The sequence below is a fragment of the Paralichthys olivaceus genome, chromosome 12, assembly GCF_024713975.1.
Source record: "Paralichthys olivaceus isolate ysfri-2021 chromosome 12, ASM2471397v2, whole genome shotgun sequence".
Taxonomy (NCBI): domain Eukaryota; kingdom Metazoa; phylum Chordata; class Actinopteri; order Pleuronectiformes; family Paralichthyidae; genus Paralichthys; species Paralichthys olivaceus.
In genome coordinates, this window is record NC_091104.1 from 7,509,255 (window position 1) to 7,536,242 (window position 26,988).

Below are 26,988 nucleotides of genomic sequence, written 5' to 3' on the forward strand. Positions count from 1 at the left end.
CAATATCTCTGCACACTGCGTTATACTGCATAAACAAAAGGCCTCATATTGCATCCATGTGAATTATATATTCATGTACATATACCATTATAAGAAACATACATATCTATACAGCAAGAATGGGTTGATTGTAGAGTGGAAATATGCACTGTATAAATAATGCCTCCAACAACATTATGATTTCAAGTTTTTTGTCCATCCCGCTCTCATGACATCTCAGGAATGCTTCAAAGGGAATGTCTTCACATGTGGATTAAACGTTCACTTGAACTCAATGAACTGATCAGAGGTCAAAGGTTAGAGTCACTGTGACACATTTTCTTTGCCTTGAGGAGGTTAAACACTGAGGATCTGCCTACAGATTTGTCAGAGATGTTCACTAAGACTCAAGATGAACTGATCAGACTTTGGTTTTCAAAAGGTCAAAACACATTTTTGTCTGTCACGCATGATCTTCTATGGAAATTATGACAAAATATACTTAGTGCCTTTTATTAAATTCCTCCATAGCCTTTTAATATCATGCAGTGTTTGCTTTAGCCCACTTTGGCAGGTGAACAATCCAAAGTTTATGAAATGCTTGAACGTCTCAAAGTGATTCATTAAATCCAATTTCACAGGAAGCTGTTGTGAAACGATTTGTCCCGATATTCATCAACTACCTGCCTAAATTAGGCTCCTGTTTGTTTAAGTCCCTCCTCAGGTCTACACAACACATCCAGCCTCAGTGATCTCTTCATCACACACAGACGTAACCCTGGGCAGCTATCACATTCAGTCTGTGGCTCCCATGCAGTATTTCTTTAAATGCAGTAAGGAGAGAGCTCCTGTGTTTTCTTTAGCCATGGACAGTCAATTTTGAAGTATTTCTCCCCCACTGGGACTGAAATGACGTTAAGAATCCACTGAATGCCATTTTTAGTGATGTGGGTGTATTGTTTGACTTGGCCAATGGTTCCACTGTGCACTTTCGCTGCACCCTTGTCTTAGCAGCCTATTTTTGGCTGGTGCTGTATATATTCAATTAATCTGTCATTGCAATTTCTGCCATGTGTTTGTTTGTTTGCTGCATGAAGTGAGGTGGGTTTTGGTTTTTTTGGGGGGGGGGGGGGGGCGGGGGCACCCGTGTTGGGCCCCTGTTGAGGGAGGGTGTGGTGGAGGCAGCTGGCAGGAGTTTTGGGAGGTTTTGATCTCGCTATCTACAAGTCCTGTGATCCTCCCTTTCATCGAGCTCCCTGTCATTTCAGAGAGTTTTTCTAGAGTCGCACAGAGTCAGACTGTGAAAACATTGCATGTCCTCATGTTTTCATTAGCTTTTATTTCTAATATCATCAATTGGAGGATGATTATCATACAAATCCTTAACTTGAAGATGATCTGAAGACAACTAAACCTCTGTTACTAAGCTATATTACTAACAACTAACGTGAAAATTTGCTTTTGTTAAATCTTGCTTCCCTGGTGTCAGTTTTTTTGTCTTACTAATTAAGTCTTTTCTGTTTGTGCGGCAGAATGTTGTTAAAGTGTAACTGATCAATAATCAATACGTTCTAAAGACTCCATCTTACTCAGCAGATATATCAGAGGCGATTGCGCCGTGGGAAAAACTATTGATCAGCATCAGTCATTCAATACAGCCTGAGACTGACAACTGGTCAGCTATCACTCATGTGGTGTGCATGTCCAAACAGATGAAGTTTTAATCACTTTACTGGTAAAAGTTAGATGAGATGATCGAAGCTAATTTAATTTCTGCATTTTATTCTTTTCATTTCATGTGGTGATTACAAAAGTAAAAAAAAAAATAGAGTGCATGCTTGTGCTTTGGCTCAACAGTCCCCTTAAATTTAATCAAGCTGCAACAAATTGCACACAGTCATAGATATCAGTTCCCCCTTAATATGCCTGTTTTTTCCAACAAGATCCTTGAATTTTTCCCTGGGTAATTGGTAAAAATTTAAAAATAAAGGCCCCATCGTCTTGATCCAGAGCAACATAATGGGTTATTTATTGACCCTTGTCCCATCTGCCAAGTTTCATGTCGTTTTTTTAAATCCTGCTGACAAAAAATGATGGAACAAACAAAGAAACCAAAAATAACCTTCTTGGTGGAGGTATTGAAATACATTTCAGCATTTGACAAAAAATAACTACACCTACTCGTGCAAGAATAATTGTTTTGGCACAAGTTTTCAGCACACCGTTAGTTTAACACTATATGTTTTATATTCTTGGTAATGAAAACAATTTAATGTCGTTATTTCTCCAACATTAGCTCTTCCAAGTTATAACAAATACTTGACGTCAGAAGTATTTGAAATTATATTCACTGGAAAACCCCTAGGACTCTGTATCATCCATTCATTCAATAATTCAATTCAATCAGGCAAACAAACAAACAGAAAAGCAAATTGTTCTTTTATTCTTCTGTATGTACCAAAAGTTTTAAAAATACATTTGTTTTACTGTTTCCTGCTTGAAATTGAAACAATAATAAGGAAACCAAAAGACAATAAATAAAAGTATTGTATGTTTTGTCTTCCTGCTGCACGTCCTCGCTGATACATGGACCCTCCCCTTGTCTTATCTGTCAGGTGCTGCGTCCCATCAGTCCACAAATCAGTCACGGTGACAGTGTCGGGCCTGTTAATAATTTTAACAAAAAACCCTCAGCACTGGAAAATCTTTCACTGAGCATTGAACAAAGCGTGTCTGTTTCGTCCACACAGCCTGGGACTTTCTACATGTAACTGCCCCATGCAGCTTTGGTCCAAGTCAAACCCACTATAAAACATTTTCCGCTTGATGTGAAGAAACCTGCTGTGTCCTCTGAGTTGAGCTCTTGTGGTGTATAATTAGAGCCCTCTCAATATGGGTGGTGCCGCAGTGGAAAACAAACTTGCTCTACCAGGTCCCGTCCTGGTTCAGGTGTTTGTGAGGGGACGAGATTTCATTTATTTTCCCCTCCCCCCCTGTTTTCTGCAGGAGAGAAGAGGCGGGTAACGGCTCTATTTTCTTATTGATCATCAATCAATGTGAAGCAACAGGCAGCGTTGTGTGATGAAAGGTATCATCAAGCATGTCCGATGTGAGAAATCGATTTTTATGTCCGTCAATAATGGGAGTACAGGTTGTGACAATATCCCAGGCGTATGCACTCATCCCACAAAGTGCATCATAGGGTTATTGATCCCTTTGAATTGAACTGTGGCCTCACAGCAAGAAGGTTCCTATAGGTCTGAACCTGTCGGTTAATCACGGTCTTTCTGTGTGGAGATTTGTGTCCTTCTCGTGCCTGTGTGGGTTTTCTCTGGGTGCTTCCTCCCACAGTCGAAAGACATGCAGGGCTGATGATTTGAAACTGCCTGTAGGTGTGAATGAGTGTGGATGGTTGTTTGCCTCATTATGTCCGCCCCATGATACGTTAAATGGACAATGCCTTTCACAATGGATACCTCAGGAAAATATTCCTATAAAGATCTCAAATAAAGAAGCCACAGCGTGGTGCTATGATCCGATCACACAGGCATGTCCTCAGAATGAGAGTATACCAAAGACCACCCTAATATGGACACCAGTTGGAAAACACAAACAAGAACATCCCAAAAACAACATGTGAACGGTGAATTGTGACGACCGAGCTGAAAGAGTTGGGTCTGACATGGAGAGCAGCCCAACATGTAGCCCAGGACAGGCCCAGATGGAGGCAGATTGTCGCTGCGTCGTGCCTCTCAAGGGATGAAGAGGACTGAATAACTATGATGGACTGGCTGCTTGTCCAGAGTGGGCAGGACTGTGGGATTAAGCAGATGCAGAGCTATCAGCTATCAGCTTATAGAGGAAAAATAGCATTGAAAATAAATTTCACGATTGCATCCCTAAGTTTTGAATGTGACTTGAGTGACAAAACAACAAAAACAGAGCGAGCCCTTCTCCCAGTGTCGCAGCCTCACCTGGCTCTCCATGTCTGCTGTATGTCTGATAAGCGTTTTATGATGCAGTATATACACACATATGCTGTTTATTTTAATTACAGTATGTTGCACATCACCAGTTATTAGTTACATAAAGAAGCATCCTTCATTCGGCAATCTAATTGGTGGACTATCTCTTATGGGCAGATGAGGAACCGTACACGTGTTCCATTTAATGCATGTTGGTGATAGACATAAAAAACATATGTCACAAGCTGCTGAATCTTTGTTCTTGGCATCAGCTGGTGCAGCTCAGGCTCGATGGTGTCAACCAATCAAATTACAAACATTCTTACTGGAAAGAGATGGAAATTCATTACGTGACTTCATGAAGCCATTTGCCATTCCACTGATTCTCTTTTCATGTCTGGCTGCTGAGGGCTTTGCCCCCCACACGACGCCGTCCTCTCACCAACTGCCAGACCCCCTCTCTGAAGACGCAGGCACATTTGGAGGGTCACCAACTGTTTCACCAAAAGAGGGGTGTTGCTCTCTTCTGGCAGCACATGATCCTGTGGTGGAGGACAGACGATCAGCTGCAGGATTCCCTCACAAGGTGGGGCCTGGCAGAAATTCATATTCTTCTGTCTGCATCTATATCAGACACGTCTTTCTCCTCAGTTGCAAAGTCCTTTTTTTCCGTTCTGTGAAGGTCACTGTATCAATAACCCACAAGTGCAATGTGGGTAATCCCTTTGGATTAGGGCCAGGGTTTCTTGTGAGGCTTTCAAAGTAAATCTGAGAGTTTCATGTCTGCAGGAACAGATGACAGACTGAAAGACATCTCCCAGAAGCATCTCACACCGCAAACCAGCCGTCTCTCTACCAAAGAGACAGTATTGAGGACACAATGCCAAAATTTGATATATGTTCTGCTCAGACATGTTCATGGAATTCATTATTACTAACTGAAGTGTCATTTCCACTGTTGGGTATGTCTGCATCACCGGACTTCTTTCTCCCTCAGTGCATGATGTCTTTTTCAGAGAGCAACCAAGGACAATAGAATAAGCTGTGCAAGTGATGCCCCCTTCTGGTAGACTGAGATAACTGCATCCTAAACTATTGTGTTTATAATTGATATTTGGTTATTGTTCTGTTTTGGAAATTATTTACATAAAATGTGTGTTTTAATTAACATAAGCTAAAAACTATGGATTATAATACATCATGCAGTGCGTTGTCTTAAACATCTTTGTAGCCACTGCTCATCTTGTCAAAAGCAAGACAATAGCTCCCCCTGTTGTCAGATCCACACAATTACAAGCTGTGTGTCCTCTGCATGTTTTCCCAGGGAGGAACTGCATCTCTTCACTTACTGATATTTTTAGCAGATGTGAAATCTGTCTTGACAGATCCCCTACAGCAGAGAATCCCAATTAAAAGAGTCAGCGCTGCCTTGTGCCAAAACTTTCAGAGCAGTGAAAAAAATGTCTTGTCACCAGTGAAGTCTGCAACAGAGAGCTGTCACATTCAGTGAAGTCAGACAATCAGAAAAATTATGATTGCATGACAACTACTTTGGATATTTTCTAAAATGAAACTGCAATGGTGGTGATGCCTTTGCAGGGAGACGGAGGTTCGAGGTGTTTTTTTTTTTAGTTGGTTTGCTGCAGCTCAACACTTGTATGTGTCTGAGTAATGTTTATCATGTTTTATATCTACATCATGAGCTAAACAGCAGTTTTATGGCTTAAAGACGGTGGTGCATCACAAACCTCATGTGACTCTGTGGGACGCAGCATTTTTCAGTGTTTCAGCATCAGCCCTGCAGGAGTGTTAGGTATTGTTTGTTAATAAAGATAATTGGGTAAAAGCTGTGTGTATCCATTGCTGATACAAAAATACACCCATGCACAGTTTGACTGTTTGGTGCAGAGGAGAGAGAGAGAGAGGGAGAGCTCTTACAGTAGTCCCTTGCTGTGCCTCCCTTAGTGTCTTCCCCCCAGTGAGAGAACAAATGAGGAAGCACAATCAAAGATACGGGATGTTTTCTGCCAGGAAACAGTCCGAATTGATTTCCTTTGTGTCTTTGCCTCGGCTGTGCATCTGCTACAAGGAGGAGTGGAGGAAAGAAAGAGGGGGAGGAAAAGTAGGGGACAGAAAGAAAAAGGCCATCAGAGGTCATCCTCCAGAGCTGCAGCCAAACTGTGGGGAGTTTCTGCAGACACTTAAAACCGATCCATCTCCACAGACTGGGATTCATTGGGGAGAACACCTGCGCTGTGCGGAGTCCTGCCTGCCTGCCTGCCTGTCGTCCTGACTGGAGCAACATCTGGCAGAGGAGCAAGTGGATTCAATAAGAACATCTGCACAGCGGCAGGAAGCCAAATAAACAAACTGCCCAATGAAAGTCGTCACAGTTCCCAAATACAAGGCTGCACTGTTGACCAGCTTCTTTTCCTTTAATCAAGACCACATTATATATTGGCACAGGTTACTGGGGAACTCTAAAAGAGAGCTCACGTGTGACAGATGATATATGACATGTAAATTGCACTGGGACTTTCTGTGATATACTGAACATTTTTACAGTACAGTATCTCAGGAAAAGAAAAATTACCTAGCATAGTAAGCATATGAAATAAGGTGCTCGATGTTCTCGACAAAAATCATAAATCTTTAGTTGGATAATCGCCGGATTTTTAAGAAATGCACTTTATTTGCGTAGCAGTCTACAAATACATAGAAAACATGTTGTTGAACACACACACACACACACACACACACACACACACACACACACACACACACACACACACACACACACACACACACACACACACACACACACACACACACACACAATCTGTCTATTTCTTTTTAAGAAAAGAGCCCTGAGACACAATGCAGGATCCCTCGGATGCTGCACTGTTCCAACACAGAGACTGCACACTTGAGCAGGAGTGCACACTGTAAGTACACACGATTGGCTAACAACGGTCACGTGACTGCAGACTGTAGTCCCCAGTGTTAGGCCACATAATTGAGGCTTCCATATGGTATAGATCAGATGTAGCCTTCACCACAGCATTCCTTCAGCACCAAGGCTCTACAGTGCTCTCATTTCCACAATGAAAACTGAGCTAATCAAACAGCTACCACTGGAAGATGACGCAATTTATAACCTCTGTTTTTATACTACATCTCAATTATTTCAACGCCGTCTACAGAAGAGACTCAGCTTAAAAGCTGTACTTTTGTTGGATTTTTTATATTTTCAGAAGTGAATGCACTTATAATAATGATTAGCCTTCTCAAAATATAATCTTACAATAACCAGGGAGAATAGCTGAATTTGTTGGAGGGGAAATTGTGCTGCTGCTCTTTGTTGCACTGCAAAATGTCCTATTTTTCTATGGTGGATTATGCCAAACAAAACAAAATCCTGCCCACATGTATGGGGGTTCATACAACAACTACGTAGGTTGCTGTAATAGGCCTGATTGTCTTAAACCCTTCAGTTATGCTGCAAGAATCCTATGAATCCTGTGATATTATGTGATCAGTTACTGTGCATTTCCTCCATGCAATGCACACTGTGAAGTTAATGTTGGTGCATTCAATGTAATTTACAGAGATAATGTAAATATGAACAATATAGAACAATAAACTGATGCATTTATCTGCATTCCTATATCTGCATCACTGCTTTGGTTCCATAATAATATTTTATCATTTAACCTTTTGACCTTTAAACATTTAGAGATGCAAGGAACAGAAATATCCCACTTTACATCGTACCTAGTCTATAAGCGAATATTAGTCTATTAAAGCCAGCATACACAGATTTTGTACAAATTAAATACTGCACTGCATAAACACCCTAAAAATCAGCGTATAGACGCTCTTACATGACGTAATCTTTAACATTTATCTGGTTACTGTCTCCATGGTGAGGGACCATTCTTGCACACATTAATTAAGTTCAACTGAGCACACTCCTCTTTGCAACCAAGCCCATGGGGCCCTGCCCATAGATCTAGTCCACTGACATCAATTTACACCACTGAACTAAGGGATTTAAGATCACATTATTGATGTGTGATGTGATGAGACAGGGATGCTTAATTTCCTAGCGCAACAAGTTCCAGGTAAATTGATTTTTATGTATTATCTTCCAGGCTTGTCCACCTAAGTTATTATCTTGTGCAAAAATATTCTTTTCCAGGCTTCAGCGGCTCTTCTGATAGTTTTGTTACTGGACAAGTTATAGCTTTTTTAATTTTTACTGATGAATGTTTCTAAATCCAAGCATAAATGGACTGATACCAGCTTCTCAAATTAAAATGTTTGCTGTAGTTTCCATATTTTTCCCAGAATTTTTGACCTTTTGACAACAGAGCATATCTGGGTAGTGTAATAATGGGGCTTTTTTTTATAAATAGAGAGAGATTATATTGTTATAAAGTGGTTCAAACTTCAAAACAAATTTGCAATTAATCAAATTGTACAGACAGAAACTGTATATTATATGATGTAGGTCCCTGGGCAGTTGCCCTGTTTTACTTTAATTCAGCCTTGATTTTCCAACACTGATATCGACTGTTAACTATCAGGGTTAGAAATAAGAAAAAGAAGTTTTTTTTCCTTGTACATTTCGCAGAATAAAGTTCAAATGTTGAAAATAAAGACATTTTTTAGAATAAAGTTCAAATGTCGTCGACGACTTACCGATTACCACATTGTGTTAGTGCGTTAATTGAGAAAGAATTTCCTTGTTACTGAAACTGGTTCTGACGTACAATTTTACAAATTAATCTACACATGGCATTATTTAGAGGCAGTTATATGTGCTAAGATTAGTAGTTTGATATATTTACAAAAGTACAAATTACATGGCGGTCGATCGTGAACATGGTGGCAGCTGATTGAGGACAGTGATGGTGGATTGTGATGGTGGATCATGATCATGGATCGTGGACTATGATAACAACAAGACTGCTTGGCATACAAAATACCTACTCACATATTCTACCACTGCTGACAATAACTCCTCCATTTCATTTGCTGCTCCCTTTGACACACTTTTCCATTATGTTAAAAACTGTTTCTGCTAATCAATATTGTATATACTAGTAATGTTGTTGATGTGTTCAGTTACATGCAGCATCAACTTCTGGAGAGGGATCCTCACATGTGGCTCTCTCTGAGGAATCAATGTTTTTTTGGTTATTTTTTCCTTACTCTTGTTGAGGGTTAAGAACCGAGGATGTCGTACCTTGTTAAACCCTATGAGGCAAATCGTGAATATCAATCAATCAAATCTTATTTGTATAGCCCATATTTACAAATCATAACTTGTCTGATAGGGCTTAGCAAGGCGTGACATCGTTCGTCAACAAAAATTACAACACTTCCAACAGTGATCAGAAGAAACAGTTTGTAACATAATAAAAACAGGTGTGTCAATGTTCAGAGTATTTATACATAAGAAAACTGTCTGATAGAGATGAAAGGAGCAACAACGAATAGAGGATATATTGCCAGGCTGTAGAAGAAGAAAACTTTGATGGATGGATGGATTGATGGATTGATTGATTGATGGATGGATGGATTGATTGATGATTGATTGATTGATTGATTGATTGATTGGCTTTCCAACACTTTTTAAAAACAAATCCTTTGATCCAGTCATGGTTTTGTCCGTGTCACTTCCATGATCTTCAATTATTTTACAAACTAGCAAAGTGCAAGAGGAGAATCGTGTAAATTACCTGGTAAGATAAATGATACCGTCACGCTGGCTGGATTTTGGACAAGCTAGCAGCAGGGGGACACAATGGCGTCGTCGGGTTTCGAGCTAACGGTCGCAGCATTGGCTCACTCGCCGGTTTGAATCGTGCCGCCACAGCTCGGGGTGCACTGTCTCTTTAAGCTCTGTCGGCTGCTCCGTATCGATCGATCCTCCATTTTCCAACACGCAGCGGCGGCGGTGCGAGCAGAGCTCCGGCGGCCAGAGAGCGAGCAGAGCCACCCCTCTACCTGGAGAGGAAGCCGGGGACCCGGGGGCAGCCATGGCAGCGAACATGTACCGGGTTGGAGGTAAGAAGGGCGGCGGGGGAACAACAATTCACCGGCCGCGTCTGTGTGGTGATTGTTTTATGGCGGACTCGCTATGTTTCGCCGCGGGTGTTTTTTTTAAATGTGTTTACAGAGCGTGCTCCGTCTTTTTCCTTCCCTTCGTTTATTCACCCCCCACCCCCCCCCCCTCCAGCCTCACTGATGATGATGGCGAAGAGGAGGATGGCGATGAAGAGCAGCGGTCTCCTCTCGCCTCGCTTCTTTTCTTTCTCTCTCGGGTTTTTATTTTTTTATTGTTGTAACTTAGCTCAAAGCCCCTTCAGTGTAAACATGCAGCCGAACCTGACGTGCATTGTGTCTCTATATGGTTTAAGTTGAGGTGAGAAAAGTTTTCTTTCACAATAACATTCACTTAAACCTGCAGACTCCCTGAAGACTTGCAGGGAGGCAGCGAGGAGTTGATGCTTCTGCAGAGAGAGAACAAAAAAAACAAAAAAACTCAAGTTAAAGGTGACTTTCTACCTCCAGGAGCCGAGACGGGGAATAAAAATGAAGGCAGATCATAATTAAAGAAGGATTTGTCACATCTTTAACCAAGGTTTCTGCTGCTTTTTTTTATGCAGGCAACTCCAGTTAATACCTAATTAAGATTCCAGTTTCCCCCTCCCACTCATTTTCTACTTATGGTGCTGTGATTCAAGGCAGCTTAAACAAAGTAGTGGTTCCTGTTTTTTTTAATATTTTGTGCAGAGGTGGGTGGAGTAGGGGAGAAAATAAACTATCAGTCCTGCAGGATTTTCACTCAACGTGAGGGATTGTGAGGAAATTGCTGTAATGTTCCACCACAGCTGATTTCACACGGAACTCCGGGCGATTTGCAGGGCCTGTGTATTCTTTTTCAGACGTGACCTGCGAGTAAAATCAGGAGAATTGGCTACAGAGTTTACCTGGAGTTGTCCTTTCAGGAGGTTTTCTGCACAGACGCGTTCACAACAGCAACAAATCCTCAGCATTATTCAGGCGAGAGGTGGAGCCTGCAAAGTCAGGAAGTGGCGTATAAACTCTGCTGCGGAGATAACGTGATTTTCTTAACACAGGCGGTGTCGGTTGTTATAACCACAAACTCTCTCGCCATCTGCGTCGATGTCTTCTACGTGTGTGACACCACTTTTTCACTTGAAGTTATTTGTTTAGTTATTGTTTTTTTCAAAGTGTCCTCCACTCGCTTGCAGTAAATCCTGCAGGAATCGCCCTGTGTTCTCACATCGACTTCTCCCGGATATCTACGGACATTATACTAGGAGGTCTGGCGGAGAAAGTCTGCTGAGACTGCACAGTATCTCACTCGGACATTTGCGTTCAGACATGCACCTCGTCCGGAGAAAAATATGTGGGAGCTGCAGAGTTCAGTGCATGTCTGAAAGCAGCTTATGTGAGATTGCAATTGTCTGACTGAGTTGCTCCCTTTGTTTTCCAGAACTTTACCTGCCAGCCCCCTAGTAAATGTCTGGAGTATGTCAGAGTGAGAGCATGTGACAATACAGCATGAAAATCTTCAGGGTTTTTTCTTGACATTTCCTAGGGAACAATGCATAGATCTTGATAGATAAACAGGAATATGTGCAGCTTGATTGAACTTGGGGGGCATGTTGAGCCATGGCGGGGGTCAGTGCCTGGTTTATGTTTTTACACACGTTTAACTGTATCCAACAGTAAGCATGTCCAAGAGAGAGGGAGGCAAGAATGAGCGATTGATTACATTTTGAAGACATATTTATGTGCAGCGACTGACAATTGTCAGTCAAAATCGTCTCTCCTGGTACCTGCAGCAAAAATAGCCTGTAGTCTACGTCACTGTCCTCTTATTCAATCAAATGAAACAAGGCCTACCTGAGTGAGAACAGGATTACGTCCAGAGCAGGGCACAAACTTAACGCTTCACCAGCCAAATGTTGCTGAATTTGTTACGTCTTTTATACCACGATACCAACCAGCTGAGCTTGTTTGTCTTCTCGCTAGAAAGGTTATTTGCTTGCAGAATAGTAACAATGAGTGATTTATGCTAATTGTAGCTTCAGGATGGTGTATTTTGCTCCCCATGCCGCATCTTCTGCAGTTTAAAATTAAAGTTAATTAATCAAAATGAATGAAACAATTCACATTAACAGCAGAACATTGTTCTTTTTGATCAGAATCACCATTCAAGTTATTGTGGCAAAATTGAAACATTTCAAGTAGGGCTTCTTGTTCAATAACCGAAACTAATTAGAAAACACAAAGCATAAAAATCATATGACTCAGTAAGCATACTGTTAAATTGCTGCTCCGCAGTCGTAATTAATATCAAAAACATACAGAATTTAGGCCAAAAATAAGTCTCACAATTGATTGAATCTTCTCCTAAACCAGTTCAGCTCACGTCAGAACAAAGCAGAGCCCTTGGAAAGATGGCCGCCACTTAGCAAGACAATGCAGGATCATCTTGGAAAAGCAATGACTTCCCTTGTGAATGAACCCTGGACAAAAGCCGGCTTTGTAGGCCTTGATGTCTTTGTTTTACCGTGCAGGCCACAAGCCATTCTTCCTGTGCCTGCAGCGCTTCTTCCCTGTACCTTACCCCGCTCTCAGGAAAGTATAAGCTGAACCACGAATCTCATCATCTTAAAGGTAGAAAAGAGAAGAGAAATCAGCACGAAGTTTGATGAGAACACGCTATAGAAGTTTAAAAGTCTGAACCTGCAAAGAGTCACTAGGACTTGCTGCAGATTTATTGCTCAGGGAGAAATGACTCTCATGAGACAATGAGAAAAGAAATGGTTCTGGATTTGAACACTTTAAAGGATATGTTCTCAATGTTTGAATTTCTCCTAAAACAACTGCTTAGTGCCCAAAAGAGCATTAAATCCATATTTGTTCGGTACAATCATTCCTCCTGTTCACACTGGTCATTTGAAGATCTTATCCTCATGCACCTTCACTGTAAGTGATACGAAGATGAAATCCACAGTCACTGTTTGTGCAAAGATGTATTCCTGAGTGTATCTGAAGGTAATATCAGGCTTGAGCAGGCGTTCGGGGTTCAAATAACACAGGGGCCTGTGTTTTTGGGGGCGTGATGCTTGATGTACCACTGAGACGAGAAATAGGATCCACAAAGTCCAGTTTGAGCAACAGATCTGTAGATTCTAAGGCTTCTCCGATGCCAAAACAGTGCCCAGCTGTTTATAGTACTGTGAGGCACGACTTTTCAAACTGGAACGTTATCATTGCGGTCATTTCATCTTTTATCACAATGATTAGAGAAACAGGAGAAATACAGAACTGAGATTTCCTTAATCCACTACGGTAAGCTTGCATGGATTTTGGTCAATGTAGCACTAGGGATGCCGTTGTGCTTTGCTGCAGCTTGGCCGGTAGGGTTGCAGTCTTTGATGGACAATCACCAGTGTTACTTTCATAAGGAGAAAAGTACTTCATCTACAGCCTTTCAGGATTAATCCATTATTTTTGCCATCAGGATCAAACCTAGATCACAACTTTGAACTTGCCCAACCTTATGGGAGCTACCAGATCTAACTTAGATCCTGTTCAGACCTGGTATAAACATGTGTCTCGAGAGATCTGAACCCAAGTGAACGGGTCATACTTAATAAATTCACTGCTTTGTCTCCAGTTTCCAATTATGAGCAGATCTGCATCTTACAAGCAAAATTCCCTTTGCAAAAACCATATGATGTTTTTAATCAGTTTAAGAACACAGATCGACCTGTTTGATATGTTTGTGTGTGTCTATGTGTTTGTGGCAGAGAAGGAGAGAGAGAAAGGGAGCATGAAAATAAAGAAAATCAATATGTGGCGGTCAGTGTTTATATTGTGGTGGTGGCCACAAATAACTCAATGTATGGGAAACACAGAGAAGAGTAAAAATATTTTCATTTCATAGTGAAACTGTAGCAGGTCAGAGTGCGTCAGCTGAGGAGGCGGTTCTTCAGTGTTGCCCAGGACACTGATTCACAGTTAAAAGAATGTGGCCACATGTGTCCCGGCCCATGTCTGAGTGGTCGGATCGCAAAGGCCCCATACACACCTGGTATTAGAATCTATTTTTGTGATCTGATCATATATGCAAATAAATACGTACATCACTTCTGCTCTTGAATACCAAGTTATGTTGTTTTCACCCTGTCTGAGAACACAAGTGTGTGCGAGGTCACTTTGTGTGTCGGTGTGTCTGCACAAGAGAGAGAGCGGTTAGAGAAGCGCTGATTGAATCTCGTGCAGCTGCGTCGTAAATAAAGATTTTACCAATTTAAGGAAAGTATCGATCATTATGTGGTGATCAGTATTGATATTGTGGAGGTGGTTACAAACAAATCAACGAAAAGAGAAAAAATACGTTTGGTTCTTAGTGAAACTGCAGCGGGTCAGAGGACGTCAGCTGAGTAGGAGGTTGTTCAAGAAAAAGAATGTGGACACATGTGGCCCAGACCCCCTCCGAATGTGATCCGGCGTGTTGGGATCTCCATCCAATCTGAGTGCTTTCACAACTAATATGATCATAAAAAAATATGTTAATACCAGGTGTGTACGGGAAGGCAAAGACGTCCTGCGTGTGTCTTGGATTCCTTTCACACCTCTACTTACTGTCCTCTTGATGCGACGTCTGAACAGGGCCTTATTTAACAGTTTATTGGGAGTTGGCTCTGATCTAACTGACACTGTATCAATGAAGTCTGGCTGCGTTTTGTCCAAACGGATGACCATCATCGGTCAAATTTGCCTGAGAAGATTCAGAGATTGGCATATTTCAACCCATTTGGTATAAGGCAACCTGGTACATTGCACTCACTGTGATTCAGGAAGAGAATCTAGAGACAACGTGCACATTTTCACCCAATCAAAGTATGAATAAGTTGATCAAAATCTTTCTTTGGTCGACTGCAGCACCAAAGTTCAACTTCTTTGTTGGTGACCCTGTGTCTTCCCCCCCCTATGTTGACACTCAGCTTTACTATTGGCCTGTCCTCATTCAAATGGATGCTTTTAGTTTGACAGACCAAATGCTTATTTTCCCAAATAGAAAGACTTTTGGTGCAAAATAAATTCTCTCTTTGTGTTTCTATGCTGAGCTGCAGTGGAGGGAATCTTTTTTTAATAAAAAACTTTTGACAGACTGTTGTTAAAAACTAGGATTTATTATGTTATTTTGCACAGACTGAGGACGGTGAATTTTGCTCCCCATCTCTTAATAACCAGTGTATAATGCAGAAGGGATTATAGGGAGCGTGTTTTAAGACTAACATGCTAATCGTTGCACCTAACTTTAAAAATGCAATTTGTTCCAAGGCTGTTGGCCAGTGAAAGCTCTTTTGCAAAATGTGCTTTATGTGTTTATGGTGTTTACTAACTTAAAAAGTGACTAACTTTGGTGTCAGCACCCACATTTCTTTTGGCTGGTGAGTGGTGAAGATTTTCTCCTCGCTGCCCGTTATGATTCAGAACCTGCTCTAAGGTGTTGTAATGTTTACTTATCTACAAACTGACTAACTTACAAACTTTGACAGCGCCCACACTTTGTTTGGCTGGTGGCTGGTGTTAATTGCCCACGCTGGCAGTTGCTTCTGTCACAGATCTGGTGGGTGCAGCAGAGTAAAGATCTCAGGCTTGTTTCGCTGTCATCCTGACAAACACGGGACGGTCACTTTAACAGATACATGACAGCTATTAGAGACACAGGCTGTTTTCAGACATGACCTCCGGGTAAAATACGGAGAATTGGCTACGGAGTTTACCCAGAGTTCACCTTTCACACATGCACAAGGCAGCAGGAGGTTCTCTGCACAGATGTTCACAGCAACAAATCCTCTGCATTATTCATGCGAGAGGTGGAGCAGCAGGCAGAGGCAGAAATTGACGTATTAACTCCGCTGCATAGATCACATGATTTTGTTTACACAGGCGCCGGTGTCGGCTCTTATTACCACAATCTCTCTACACATCTTACGTTGATGTCTTCTATGAGTGTGTCACCAGGAAATATTTTTCATTTTCGCATCTGTCATGTGTTAGAAGCGTCATCAACCCCCCCCACCCGCTTTATTTATCTAGCGGGGGATCCCATGCTATGTTCACACATCAACTTCTCCTGGATTTCTGTGGAGTTCATACTCAGAGGTCAGGCGGATAAAGTCTGCGGAGTGTCTCACTCTGACGTTTGCGTTCACACGTATCATCACGTTTCCATTGATGCCATGCTGCACAGTGCACGTACAGTTTATTTCATAGCAATACGCAGGCTTTGCTGCAAGCTATAGCTGCCATGTGACCGCGGTTATTTGGAATTCAACGTGTTTGTCCAAAATGCTGAAATGGTTTGAGAGGGAGGTTTTGTATAAATCTCACTTAAGTTTGCTGCTTAATCGAGTTTAAACAAGTTTAAATTAAGTCAAGTCAATCTCTGCTTCAACATCATTAAGCAGAACAAATTGATATTTTTCTGAAATGCGTACTTTATGTTTAACATTCTGGTGTTGCAGATTGAATGTAGATTATCTCTCAGGTCAGAAGAGAGTGTGCAGAGCATTAAGTAAAAGACATTAGTCTGTGAAGTAGACGTTCACTGACTTCATGCAGAAAAGACAAGAGGAATCGATGAATAGAAAAACGCTTATGTCTCATTCTGAGCAGAGGTGAGCAGCTGTGTCGAGGTTTGATCAGTGAAAGTAAGTTATATCAAAGTGTGAACAAGAGGTGCAAGATTGATTCAGAAGATGAAATCACCTGCCATTGCCATAGAAACCTCCTTCTGAGTCATCATGTCTTCCATGGTTGCCGCTCACAATGACATTCCCACCCCTCAAGACCCTTTCTCACTTAGTGAGGTCGAACGTGACGCTTTTCTAGCGGGTTGAACGCGACACTCTTTTATCAGGTTCACCCGCGTGTGAGCAATGAAATGGGGTGTGGGCTGCGAAGTGGGTATGTGCGTGTGGACAAACGTGGGCAGATGTTCACGTTCTCTGTTTCCTGCCTCTCGGTCTCCCTTCTTTTCTGAAGCTTCTCAGCCCTTCTCATTATACTGTTTATAGACACCACCCCTGTACTTACTAAGGCTGCGTAAGGAGCCTCAGTAATTTCTGAATCCTAAATTAACTGTGTTTGTGAGGGAAATTGTCAAGCACATACAATTGGTACTGGAAATTCAGATTTGAGACCTCCTGTATGGTACCTGTTCAAATGAAACAAATAAAAAGTGCATAATTCACAGAAATGAGGTTTGTAGGGATGCTACCTGTCTCTAGCTCTCGGTGTACAGCCATGAGACTTTGCTTGTGGCATAATACATATTGCATGGCAGCAAGGGTGGGGGAAAACAGTTTCACTGAAGCCAGCAGGAGAAACAGTTGGTTCTCTCAGGTGATCACCAAGCGTTGGCAAACAGTCTGAAGATTCTGCAGCATAGGGATATAATACAGAGCTGAAGGAAACAATTATTTTCAGAATCAAGTGCTGTATTTCACGTCTGAGATGACGTCTTGAAATGTTCAAGATGTTCAAAACCAGTTTGCAGAGATATAAAATGGAGAAAAACAGCAAATCCTCACACAAGAGAAGATACAATCACACATTTGCAGTTTTAAAGTAATTGCTGGTTAATTAGATTTTAATTTATAAATTGCTGAATCCATAAAACCAATATCTGCAGCTGCAATTCATTGTGTATGCTCCAGTGCAGTAGTTGGTTTGTTATGTTCATCCCCCAAATCCGAACCTTTTATAACAGTTTGCATAAGACTTCGAGCTGTGAACATTTTGATGAACAAAACAAGGTTTTCTCATAGTTTTCATAGAAGAATTTTCAGCATTTTGAAGAATTCTTACTCTTTAACATTGCACAAAAAGCCGACCTTTGGGAATAGATGAAACTTTATCATCATTTTGTGTATTTTATCATCTCCACCACTATCGGTTATATCAACTTAATATATTAAACCATCGTGAATCATTCAGACCAGAGTTTAAATTCTATGAAAACTTAGATTATCCTTAAGTACACATAGAACACATCATGACAAACTGACCCATGTATGAATCAGGTCTGTTTTATTGAAGGGCTAAGTAGTTAAGCTGTGAGTCCATTAGTACTGTATTTGTATGTTTTTGGCCAGAAGGGCTGCAACCACCGTTTATTTCCTTGATTCATCATTCTGTCCATAAAATGTCAGAAGATGGTCAGAAGTGCCGACTGTAATTTCCCTCAGCTCAAGATGATGTATTTAAATTGCTAGTTTAAGTTTGCCAACCCTCCAAAACCCAAACATCCAGTTTATGGTCTGTGACAGACAAAAGCTGCAGATTATCACATTTGAAAAGCTTTAACTGGCAAATGTTCGGAACATTACACCCTAACAATTAATCTATTATAAAAAATAGTCACAGATTGATTTTTCAGTTCCAATTAGTCCTCCATTTCAAATTTTAATTAGTGCACCTTTTGTATAGTTTCATTTCTGATGTTTCCTCTTAATTGAAGTGTCTTCCTCGTTTGTCCGTTGACGTATCTGTGTGTGTGACAGCCTCCGGTCTCTCTCTCTCTCTCTCTCTCTCAGTCTGTACCCAGACTCCATCAGTTATCTCATGTTTTCCCCCTCTCTCTCATCACTGACTGTGTCTCTCTCTCTCTCTCTGGCCTGGTTTGAATCAGCCCAGCAGACTCTCTCTTTTGGGGCTCAGTAACATGCCTTGATTGGCTCGCACTAAATTCGACTGCACTGTGACGTCATAGGTCCCGGAGCCAACGGATTGGCTGACGCGGGGAGCGGGGGATGGAGAGCATGCGGGTGGTTGGGGGGGTTATACGCGGATCGAGGTGGCGGGAGGGCTGATGGGAAATGGAGAGACGGAGTGACGCTGCTCAGTGCCTACAGGCCCTCTCCTCTCTCACTCTCTCTCTCTTTCTGTTGCTCTCATTTTGAGTTCCTCTCCAGCTCGCTCTCTACCAGGTCTCAGTTCCTCACATGGTGGAAACTCCAACACCCATCACACTCTCGACTGTCACTTAAGCGCTTTCTTCCCGGTTTTCTCGCTGGAGGGGGACACAACTTGAACTTAAAGGCGATTCCATCCCTGGTAACTTCAGTTCCAGAGCCAGGAAAAACAAAGACGGTCATGTGTGTCCCATATCCCAAATTTGCTTTAAATGTACGAAGAGACGTGGCGTCACCAACCTGAAAAAAAGTGTCTATGTGTGGAAGCGTGGGAGTGTTTGACATGTGGTTCTGCTTCAGCTTGGAATGGTCACGATGCATTTCGGCTCTTGAGTGATGGGTCCCTCAGAACTGGCAGAAGTTAAAACGCAGTCAAACGTCATCATGTCTCTCTGTGGTTTGTCATGAGACCCGTTCTTGTTTTTGATCAGGGGTCTTTTGAACGTTGACATTTTTTAAAATCTTAATATCTACAGGGAATTGATGAAAAAAAATATCTCAGTGTCCCAAGCCCAGTAGATGGTGTTCTGATAATGTTTAGTTTTTCAAGGATACAGATTTCCTCATTTGTTTTCGTATAAATCTATTTTCAATCATTTGGATTTTGAACAGTTTGCCAGACAAAATAAGCTGTTTGAAGATATTAACATAAACTCAGGGACCTGTCAGATACTACAGGCTAAATAATTAGTTGAATTGACAAAGACATCTTCGTAATGCTTTATTTTACTGTCCTGCTATTTCCTATTAATTTATTGAAACTTTTCTGGAGACAGCCTCATAATTTGTCAGTAATTACAGGAAAAATAGAGAATGACGTTTCGACGATATAATTTTAGTTTAATGAAAATTTATTTCCATTTTAATTCCAGTGAATATTTATTTTTTTCTATGTAAATAATATTTATTGCAAACTAACCATCCTGTTTGTTTGTCGACATATTTGTCATAGTGGCCTGTGCGGCTCATCTGCTGTTACCTGAATACAAGAATAAGAAATAATTGATACTTAACCACCTGATCACTCATCCCTATTTTACATAGAATTATATCATAAAAAAAACTATTTTCTGATCTTAAATAGTTTAATGAATATAAGATAGATTGACGGATTAATCGTAATAGGTTTTAATTGTTACTTGCAGGCTTTATTCATAGATGAGCTTTACTTTATCTTTTGCTTAGAGACAGTTTTAGTTCATTTCACGTCTGCAAATAATGCTTACTTTCATTATCAGTTAAATATATTGATTATTTGAATAATTGTTTAATGTTTTAACTCAAGAAAATAAAGGTGAAATGTTAAGACAGAAATAAGAAAGAGTAAAAGTGACGTTTTCAAATACCTTCCAACGATCCAAAAGATTCTCAATCTATCATCTAAGGTGAAGAGAATCAGCAAATCCTCACAAAACAGCCGGAAGCATCAGAAGTTGTGTTATTGTTATAATTTAATTGATTATCTCATAATCAGAGATTATTGGATCATTTGGCTGCTAAATTAAATCCTTGCTTTTTGTCTGTTTCGAGATGAAACAGAGAAAATTGCAGATTACTCATCTGGTGATTTACAAATCATTTCAACAACGAATTGATTAGCTCGAATCTCAGTTGTGGCTTAACATAGCCTCAACCCACTTCAAGTCTGAATAACTTTTTCCCGCACATTTTTTGAATATTCAGTCTGTCAACCCTTTTCTCCGACCCCTCACCTGCAGGCTGCCGTCTCCCCAGAACACGAGCAAGTCAAATATCTTGTCCTCATTTTCTGTCTCTGCTCCGCTCCATTTCAAGTTGGCCTATTTGATATTCAAGCAGCGGGACAACGATGTCACAGTAGCAGCGGAGTCTAGTAACAAGCTGATCCAGGGTGAAGAGTAGATGGGCGTGATGTGCGCACCTCTCCCCGTCTCATAGCGATGTCGAACAGTGAACGTGTTTCTGCGGTTGCCAGAAGAAGCTGTCATAGAAATTACACTCTACATACTATTATAACTGCTGCTGCTCTGGTGAAACCTCAAGAGGAAATGTTAAGTCTTTAACATCTTTATACACTTGATCATTCAGTGCGTGTAAAATATTTAGGAAATATTTAATTGAGTTTACATCATACTGGGCCAGACAGCAGGGCATCTGCAGGTCAGGAAACGTCTTAAAAAGCAATGAATTTACTTCTAAAGGTATTAATAAGTCTTGAATTTCATTTTCCAAGGCTGTGAATATTTTCTCTTGCCTGCTGTAGACAATCCCATTTAGTCATAACTTCTTCTTTTCCTCTTTAATAAACTTCTGTACTCTCAGGAGGCATAAATCAGTGGAGTGTGCAGACGGTGGAGGAGATACACGTCTTATTTTTAGAAATCATAACCACTGCTAGTCATATTAGCTGAAGAGGTTGTAAAATCATAATGGGCAATTTAGAAATAATCGAAAATTATAATTGTTAAAATAATAGTGGTAATTATTAATTCTACCCATCAGTTTTGTGTTATTTATGTGCCTCAAGGTTTTGTTAATTTCATTATCATTTCACATACAGAATTAAAATTACTGACAATGAATTTGAGATTTAGCGTAAATCTGTTTTTTGGAGGGATAGAAAATCACTTTTATTAATTAATCAGTTGTTTAAGATTTCAGGGATGATGCCGAACATTCTCTGGGTCCATTTGTTGTTTTTCTGTTTTTCAATGTATAACGTCAATTGAGTATCGTTCAAACAAGACGTCTCAAGGTGTCACACTAGGCCTCAATTTACAGTCAAAACAAGTAGTCACCTAACCAGTAAAAAAATCATCTGCACTTTGAATCACGCTGAAAACTAGAATGGCACTCAGCAGAGCGCACCCTCTCTGGCAATGTTAAAAATTTGGAAAATAAAATATGCTGGATCCACCTATTTGTTCGGAGACACATTTGTGGTGGAGCTGTTTTTTTGTAAACTTACTAAAAGTCAGACATGCAAACACACAAAAAGCGAAGTGAAAGCAAAAGTGAGATAGAAACCAAACTTGACTACTACAGCTTTGTGCACAATAAAAAAAAAAGGCTTGAATTTTCATTTGAGAAGCCAGAAACAGAGAATGTTTGGCGTTTCACAACTATCGAAATAGCTGTCAAATTAGATTTATTAATTTCCTCTAAGTTTAAAATGATATTTTATGATTCCCTGATGTAACTGTATCTATATTCTGAAGCTATCTGTGCAAAAAAGAGGGAAAAATCAGTGAAATGGTCCAGAAAAACAAGATACACGACAGATCGATGTTTAATAAAGTGTCTGTAGGTGGACTTTTTCCGTTAACTCTGCCAGTAATAGAAATGCGTGATAGATTTGGATGTTATTGCAGGTCCTGGGTGTTCTAACACAATGGCTTAAAGCCCAAACCAGTTAGTGTTGGCCACAGCGTTTGCAGGAAATAAAAACAGGGGTTGGTGTGGGTCGCGGTTATGCTGGTGGAATTTTGGACAATGTTTTTGGTCAAGAAGAAGTGGGGCCTGAAGGAGCGTCGAGGATGGGGAGGGGGGAGGTTCAGGGTGAAGGGAGGATAGCTCCGGCTCCAGGCAGCCGACCAAGTGTGGGGTATAATCTGACAGCACTCAGCCAAGACACATGCAGGGTTAAGACCAGGCACCCTACCAAGACCGGGGCCTGTGGGGATATCCTGGTGAGAGCTAATCCTCCAATGGGCCTGGAGCAGCGCCAGGAGCCACTCACACACACACAAATTCAGACACGCATAGTAAAGCCACACATGCGTGCTAAAACTTGTGCATTCCCTCATATACACCCACACACATGCAAACACACCGTGCATGCTAACAACACTCACAGGGGGTTTGGATGAACAGAGAAATAAGACAAAGAAAGCACGAGGAAGTATGAGACTGGTGTGTGTGTGTGTGTGTGTGTGTGTGTGTGTGTGTGTGTGTGTGTGTGTGTGTGTGTGTGTGTGTGTGTGTGTGTGTGTGTGTGTGTGTGTGTGGTCAGACCTCCCAACTACAACTGAATCTCGATTTTACTCAATATGTTGGAGATGTCTCTGTCAGACGTTGGGTTCATACGATGGCTTTCCATCAAAATGTATTGTTGTAATGCAAACTATCCGCTGCTGTCATGTGACTCTTGGGGTTGGGTTGTTGAGGTGAGCAGTAGGTGGGATTAAAAGTTAAGTGTCAATGTCATGAGTGCTTGGTGACAAAGAGTAACCTGCATGTTTCCTGTATCAAGTCAGATAAATGTACCTTATTGGTCCAGACCATCCGTCTCCATGTTTCATCTCCTGCAGCGGAAGCTATTGTGACATTTAAGTCATGTGATTTCTGCACGGCATAATTTATTCGCTGATTCTGCTGCACTCAGTCACATTTACTATTTATCGATACACCGACTTGCCGGCCTCGAGACTTTTTTGCAACGTGTTTCCAAATTTTCAGCATTTGCACATAGCAAATTAATCGAGTGGTCCCTGTGAAAATTGCCCCGAATACTTGAAATACCTTGCTGCTCTGACTGACATATGTTTTCTTTCTCTTTCATTCCCCTCTCTCTCTCTCTCTTCCTCCTTCTTGCTGTTCCTCTGCAGATTATGTTTATTTTGAGAACTCGTCCAGTAACCCACTGCTGATCAGGAGGATAGAGGAGTTGAACAAGGTGAGTACGTGTCTCAGGCCGAATTTGAAATCCGTTTTAGTCTCGTTATCATATATTCTTAATTCATCAAACTATATGTTCCTGACTGCGTCCGTTCAGCAAAAATCTAAATTTAGTTTGTAGTGTAGAATAACTGCCACATAACTTCACATAAAATATATACACTGTATAAATTTGCTTTTCTTTTTCAGTTGCTAGATTTTATTATGAAGCCCAAAATCATTAAATTTTAATGAATGAAATTAAATAACTGGGGAAAAAAATTTCTAAATTTATTCCAGTATAGACCTAAAATACTTTATCTGTTTATCAAAAGAATCGATAGGCAGCTATTTCATCGTTTTAGTAATTTTGGTTACATATGCTTCTCCTGGTCAGATATGACAGTAAACAGTTAATTGAGAAATAAAAGTATAACAAATTATATATTTCAATGTTTCATGAGGCAGTGGTATGATTATTTACTTCATTAAGATTTTTATTCTGTGAGAAACAAAACATTTTTTAAAATCAACATAATAAGGCATCACTGAGAATTGCTCATATGCTCAATATAATAATGATAATTGTAGAAATTAAAATACATCCATAAAATACAAATTTTAAGTATATGAAATGTTCGGTTCAAATAAAATACATCTTTATTGCTCTGGAGGCAAGCACTCAGTTGTATTATCACATAATGCTGCTGCAGAAGGTGTCTGTGTGTAAATCTCAGCCTTCAGTCTCGCACATTGTTCAGTCGGAGAAGCAGAAAAAGAGTTGTGTCTCTGTAGACTAGTTACAGGTGCCTGTGTGTCCCGGGCCTGTGCTGGATAATATGGAGGCTGTTTAATGTGATTGACACAGAGCTCAGAGTGAGCCCTGTATTCTGTCTGTCACTGTCAGTGTCTCTGCTCCTCTGGGATCTGTGGGTTTCTCCTCCATAACGTTTGAGATAAATGTCTAGAAAGTATAGAACAGTGTGAGAGGAAAAATCTTGACAACCACCAGCTGCTCGTAACTACTGAAAAATAAAGAGTTTGGAGGAACTGGCTTTCACATAAGTGTTAAATACTTATAACAGTAACAGAAATAAGTGTTTTATATTTAGTGCCATGAATTTAAGGATGTTTGAAAAGGAAATATACACAAATTACTGTTTAAAAGTCAACACAGCCAACGATTCTTTTAAAATTACACTGCGGATTTTGGTCCATAACGTAGAAGACAATAATAAAAAAATACATTTCACTATTTTCCAAAGCAAGATACTGGTGTCAGATTGATTAGTTTGTTGGACCAACAAAGTTAAGTGTCATATAAGACAAAGGAAGCGTAAAAAGCTTTAATTTGTGAAAATATTACCATAACCTGGTTATCAAATTAGTTTGTTTTCATGTTCAGAGTTTGACCTTGAATGTTTAAGAGAAATTTGCTCCATGTTACATCTTCAAATTAATGGAAGCTCCGTCTGTATTTGCCTTAAAATGTAAACGTTTATGTCATGCAACAAAAGAACCAAACGGAGAACCATGGAGAGCCTTCACATTTGTTTGAAAACATGTTTCATCTGTAAAGAAAAGTGTTCGTTCGCTCTCAAAAATTAAAAAAAATCATAAATGAGCAAATAATCTTTTTTATGCAGAAGCATTTTTTTTTTCCAAATATAGACTGGTGGGAAATTGGATTTTAATTATTTTTTATAATTGGCAAAGCAGTAGGTCTGATATAAATGTCTGCAGAATGTAAAAAAATTTCTTCACTCTGCTTGTCCTCCTTCATCCCTCCTTTCATCCTTCTATTTATCAGAGTTACTCATCCAATATGCTCTGCTCTGTAATAAGGCACACATATTTGTGTTACCTGTGATGTTGTTAGTGGAGCTGCTATATTCAGATGCGTTCTGACAAAAGTATCATCATCATCATCATATGATTGCCAATGATATGTAACGCATCAGTATTGTAATTTATACTCTCATGTTCAATGCTCGTCGATGTGTGGATGATTCAAAAGCTACAAATCAATTTCTAAATGAGCCTTGTTGCTTTTAAACTTGAAGCTGTTTCAGTCAGAGTGGTTGTTTCCCCTTTTCAGACACTCTTCAATAAGACATTGTCACGCAGCTCCTAATTTAAAAACAGTGTTGCATCAAAATACCAATGTAGTGTTACTGGGGAGAAATGAATTTCAGGACTGCACAGAAAAAGAAAAAAAAAACCACTCCTTCCCTGTCCTGATAACTGCAACACTTGTTTTAATTTTGGAGAAGACTTCTGTTGTCTCACACTGCGTTTTTTAGCCAAACTTAAAAAAAACAAACTAGCCTCATTAATGTGTTTTTGTGTGTGTGTGTGTGTGTTTGTGTGTGGGTGCTCTGTGTGCGGCACCACTTGTTGCCGTGGTAACGCCGATTGTCTCTGGTTTGCAGACAGCCAATGGGAACGTGGAGGCCAAAGTGGTGTGTTTTTACCGGCGCAGGGACATCTCCGGCACACTCATCGCCCTGGCAGACAAACATGCAAGTGAGTGACCGACCATAACCCATCCAGCAAACATCCGGCATGAAAAAGCTCACCAGCCAGGATCGAAAACTATTTTATTTGGCAGACCTCTGCAGTTATTCCCCTCTGCAAAGTTGTACTGCCTTCACATCCAATCCAAGAAGATTCCTCTGAACTGGAAAGCACAAACTCTTTTTGCTATGAGGCCAGATTTGCAAACCAGATTCTTATCGAGGGGGTCATACAAATTTAAATAGTTTGTGTGCTGTTACTGAGCGGAGAGAAACATTCCAGACTGCAGCCTCCTCTGATAGGTCTGATTTCAGACAGCATTCGATTTGCTGGATGTATCAATATGACGACACCTGCATGTGAGCTCCTCCTTGTTGAAGTGTGGCTGTGTGGGGTGTACATGATGCTGTTCTTAAGAGCTCGGAGCAAGCCCTGCAGTGTCTGGAACAGCTGGCAAACACTGAACGGGCTCGAGCAGCATTGTGTGGCCTTTTCAACGGTACAGGTGTCACAGTGCTTTTCAGGGAGAAAGACAGTGAAACAATGGATTAAAAAATGGTGAATGAAAGGAAAGTTGAAACAGTTCAATGATGAAGACTTGCAGGTTACCAAAGTACATAAAGAGCCGGAGACTTCTGACGGCCTCCCCGGCGGTCAGGTGGAAATTCTGCCTTCAGGGCACTGCCTGAGAGTGCCTGAAGCAGGGAGTCATGTGATTCATTCACAGTGTACAACATTAAAAAAAATCTCAAACATGACAAGAAGTTTCCTGTTTTGAGACTTCACAGAACTCGACTCTCATCTGAATTTTGTTGAAGTAGCTTGGTCATCCAGCCAGAAAAGCCACATGT

At 40.7% G+C, this 26,988-nt stretch overlaps 1 protein-coding gene across 1 annotated transcript in view; it reads left to right on the forward strand.

Annotated features, from left to right (window-relative positions):
• The first annotated feature begins 9,859 nt into the window (after positions 1-9,859).
• mta1 (metastasis associated 1) overlaps positions 9,860-26,988 on the forward strand; it is a 38,901-nt gene continuing 21,772 nt past the window's right edge. The window contains exons 1-3 of the mRNA XM_069535834.1: positions 9,860-10,019; positions 23,572-23,639; positions 26,053-26,146. Of these exons, the coding sequence (XP_069391935.1) occupies positions 9,992-10,019; positions 23,572-23,639; positions 26,053-26,146 (190 nt within the window). The 5' untranslated portion in view covers positions 9,860-9,991. The remainder of the gene's footprint in view (positions 10,020-23,571; positions 23,640-26,052; positions 26,147-26,988) is intronic.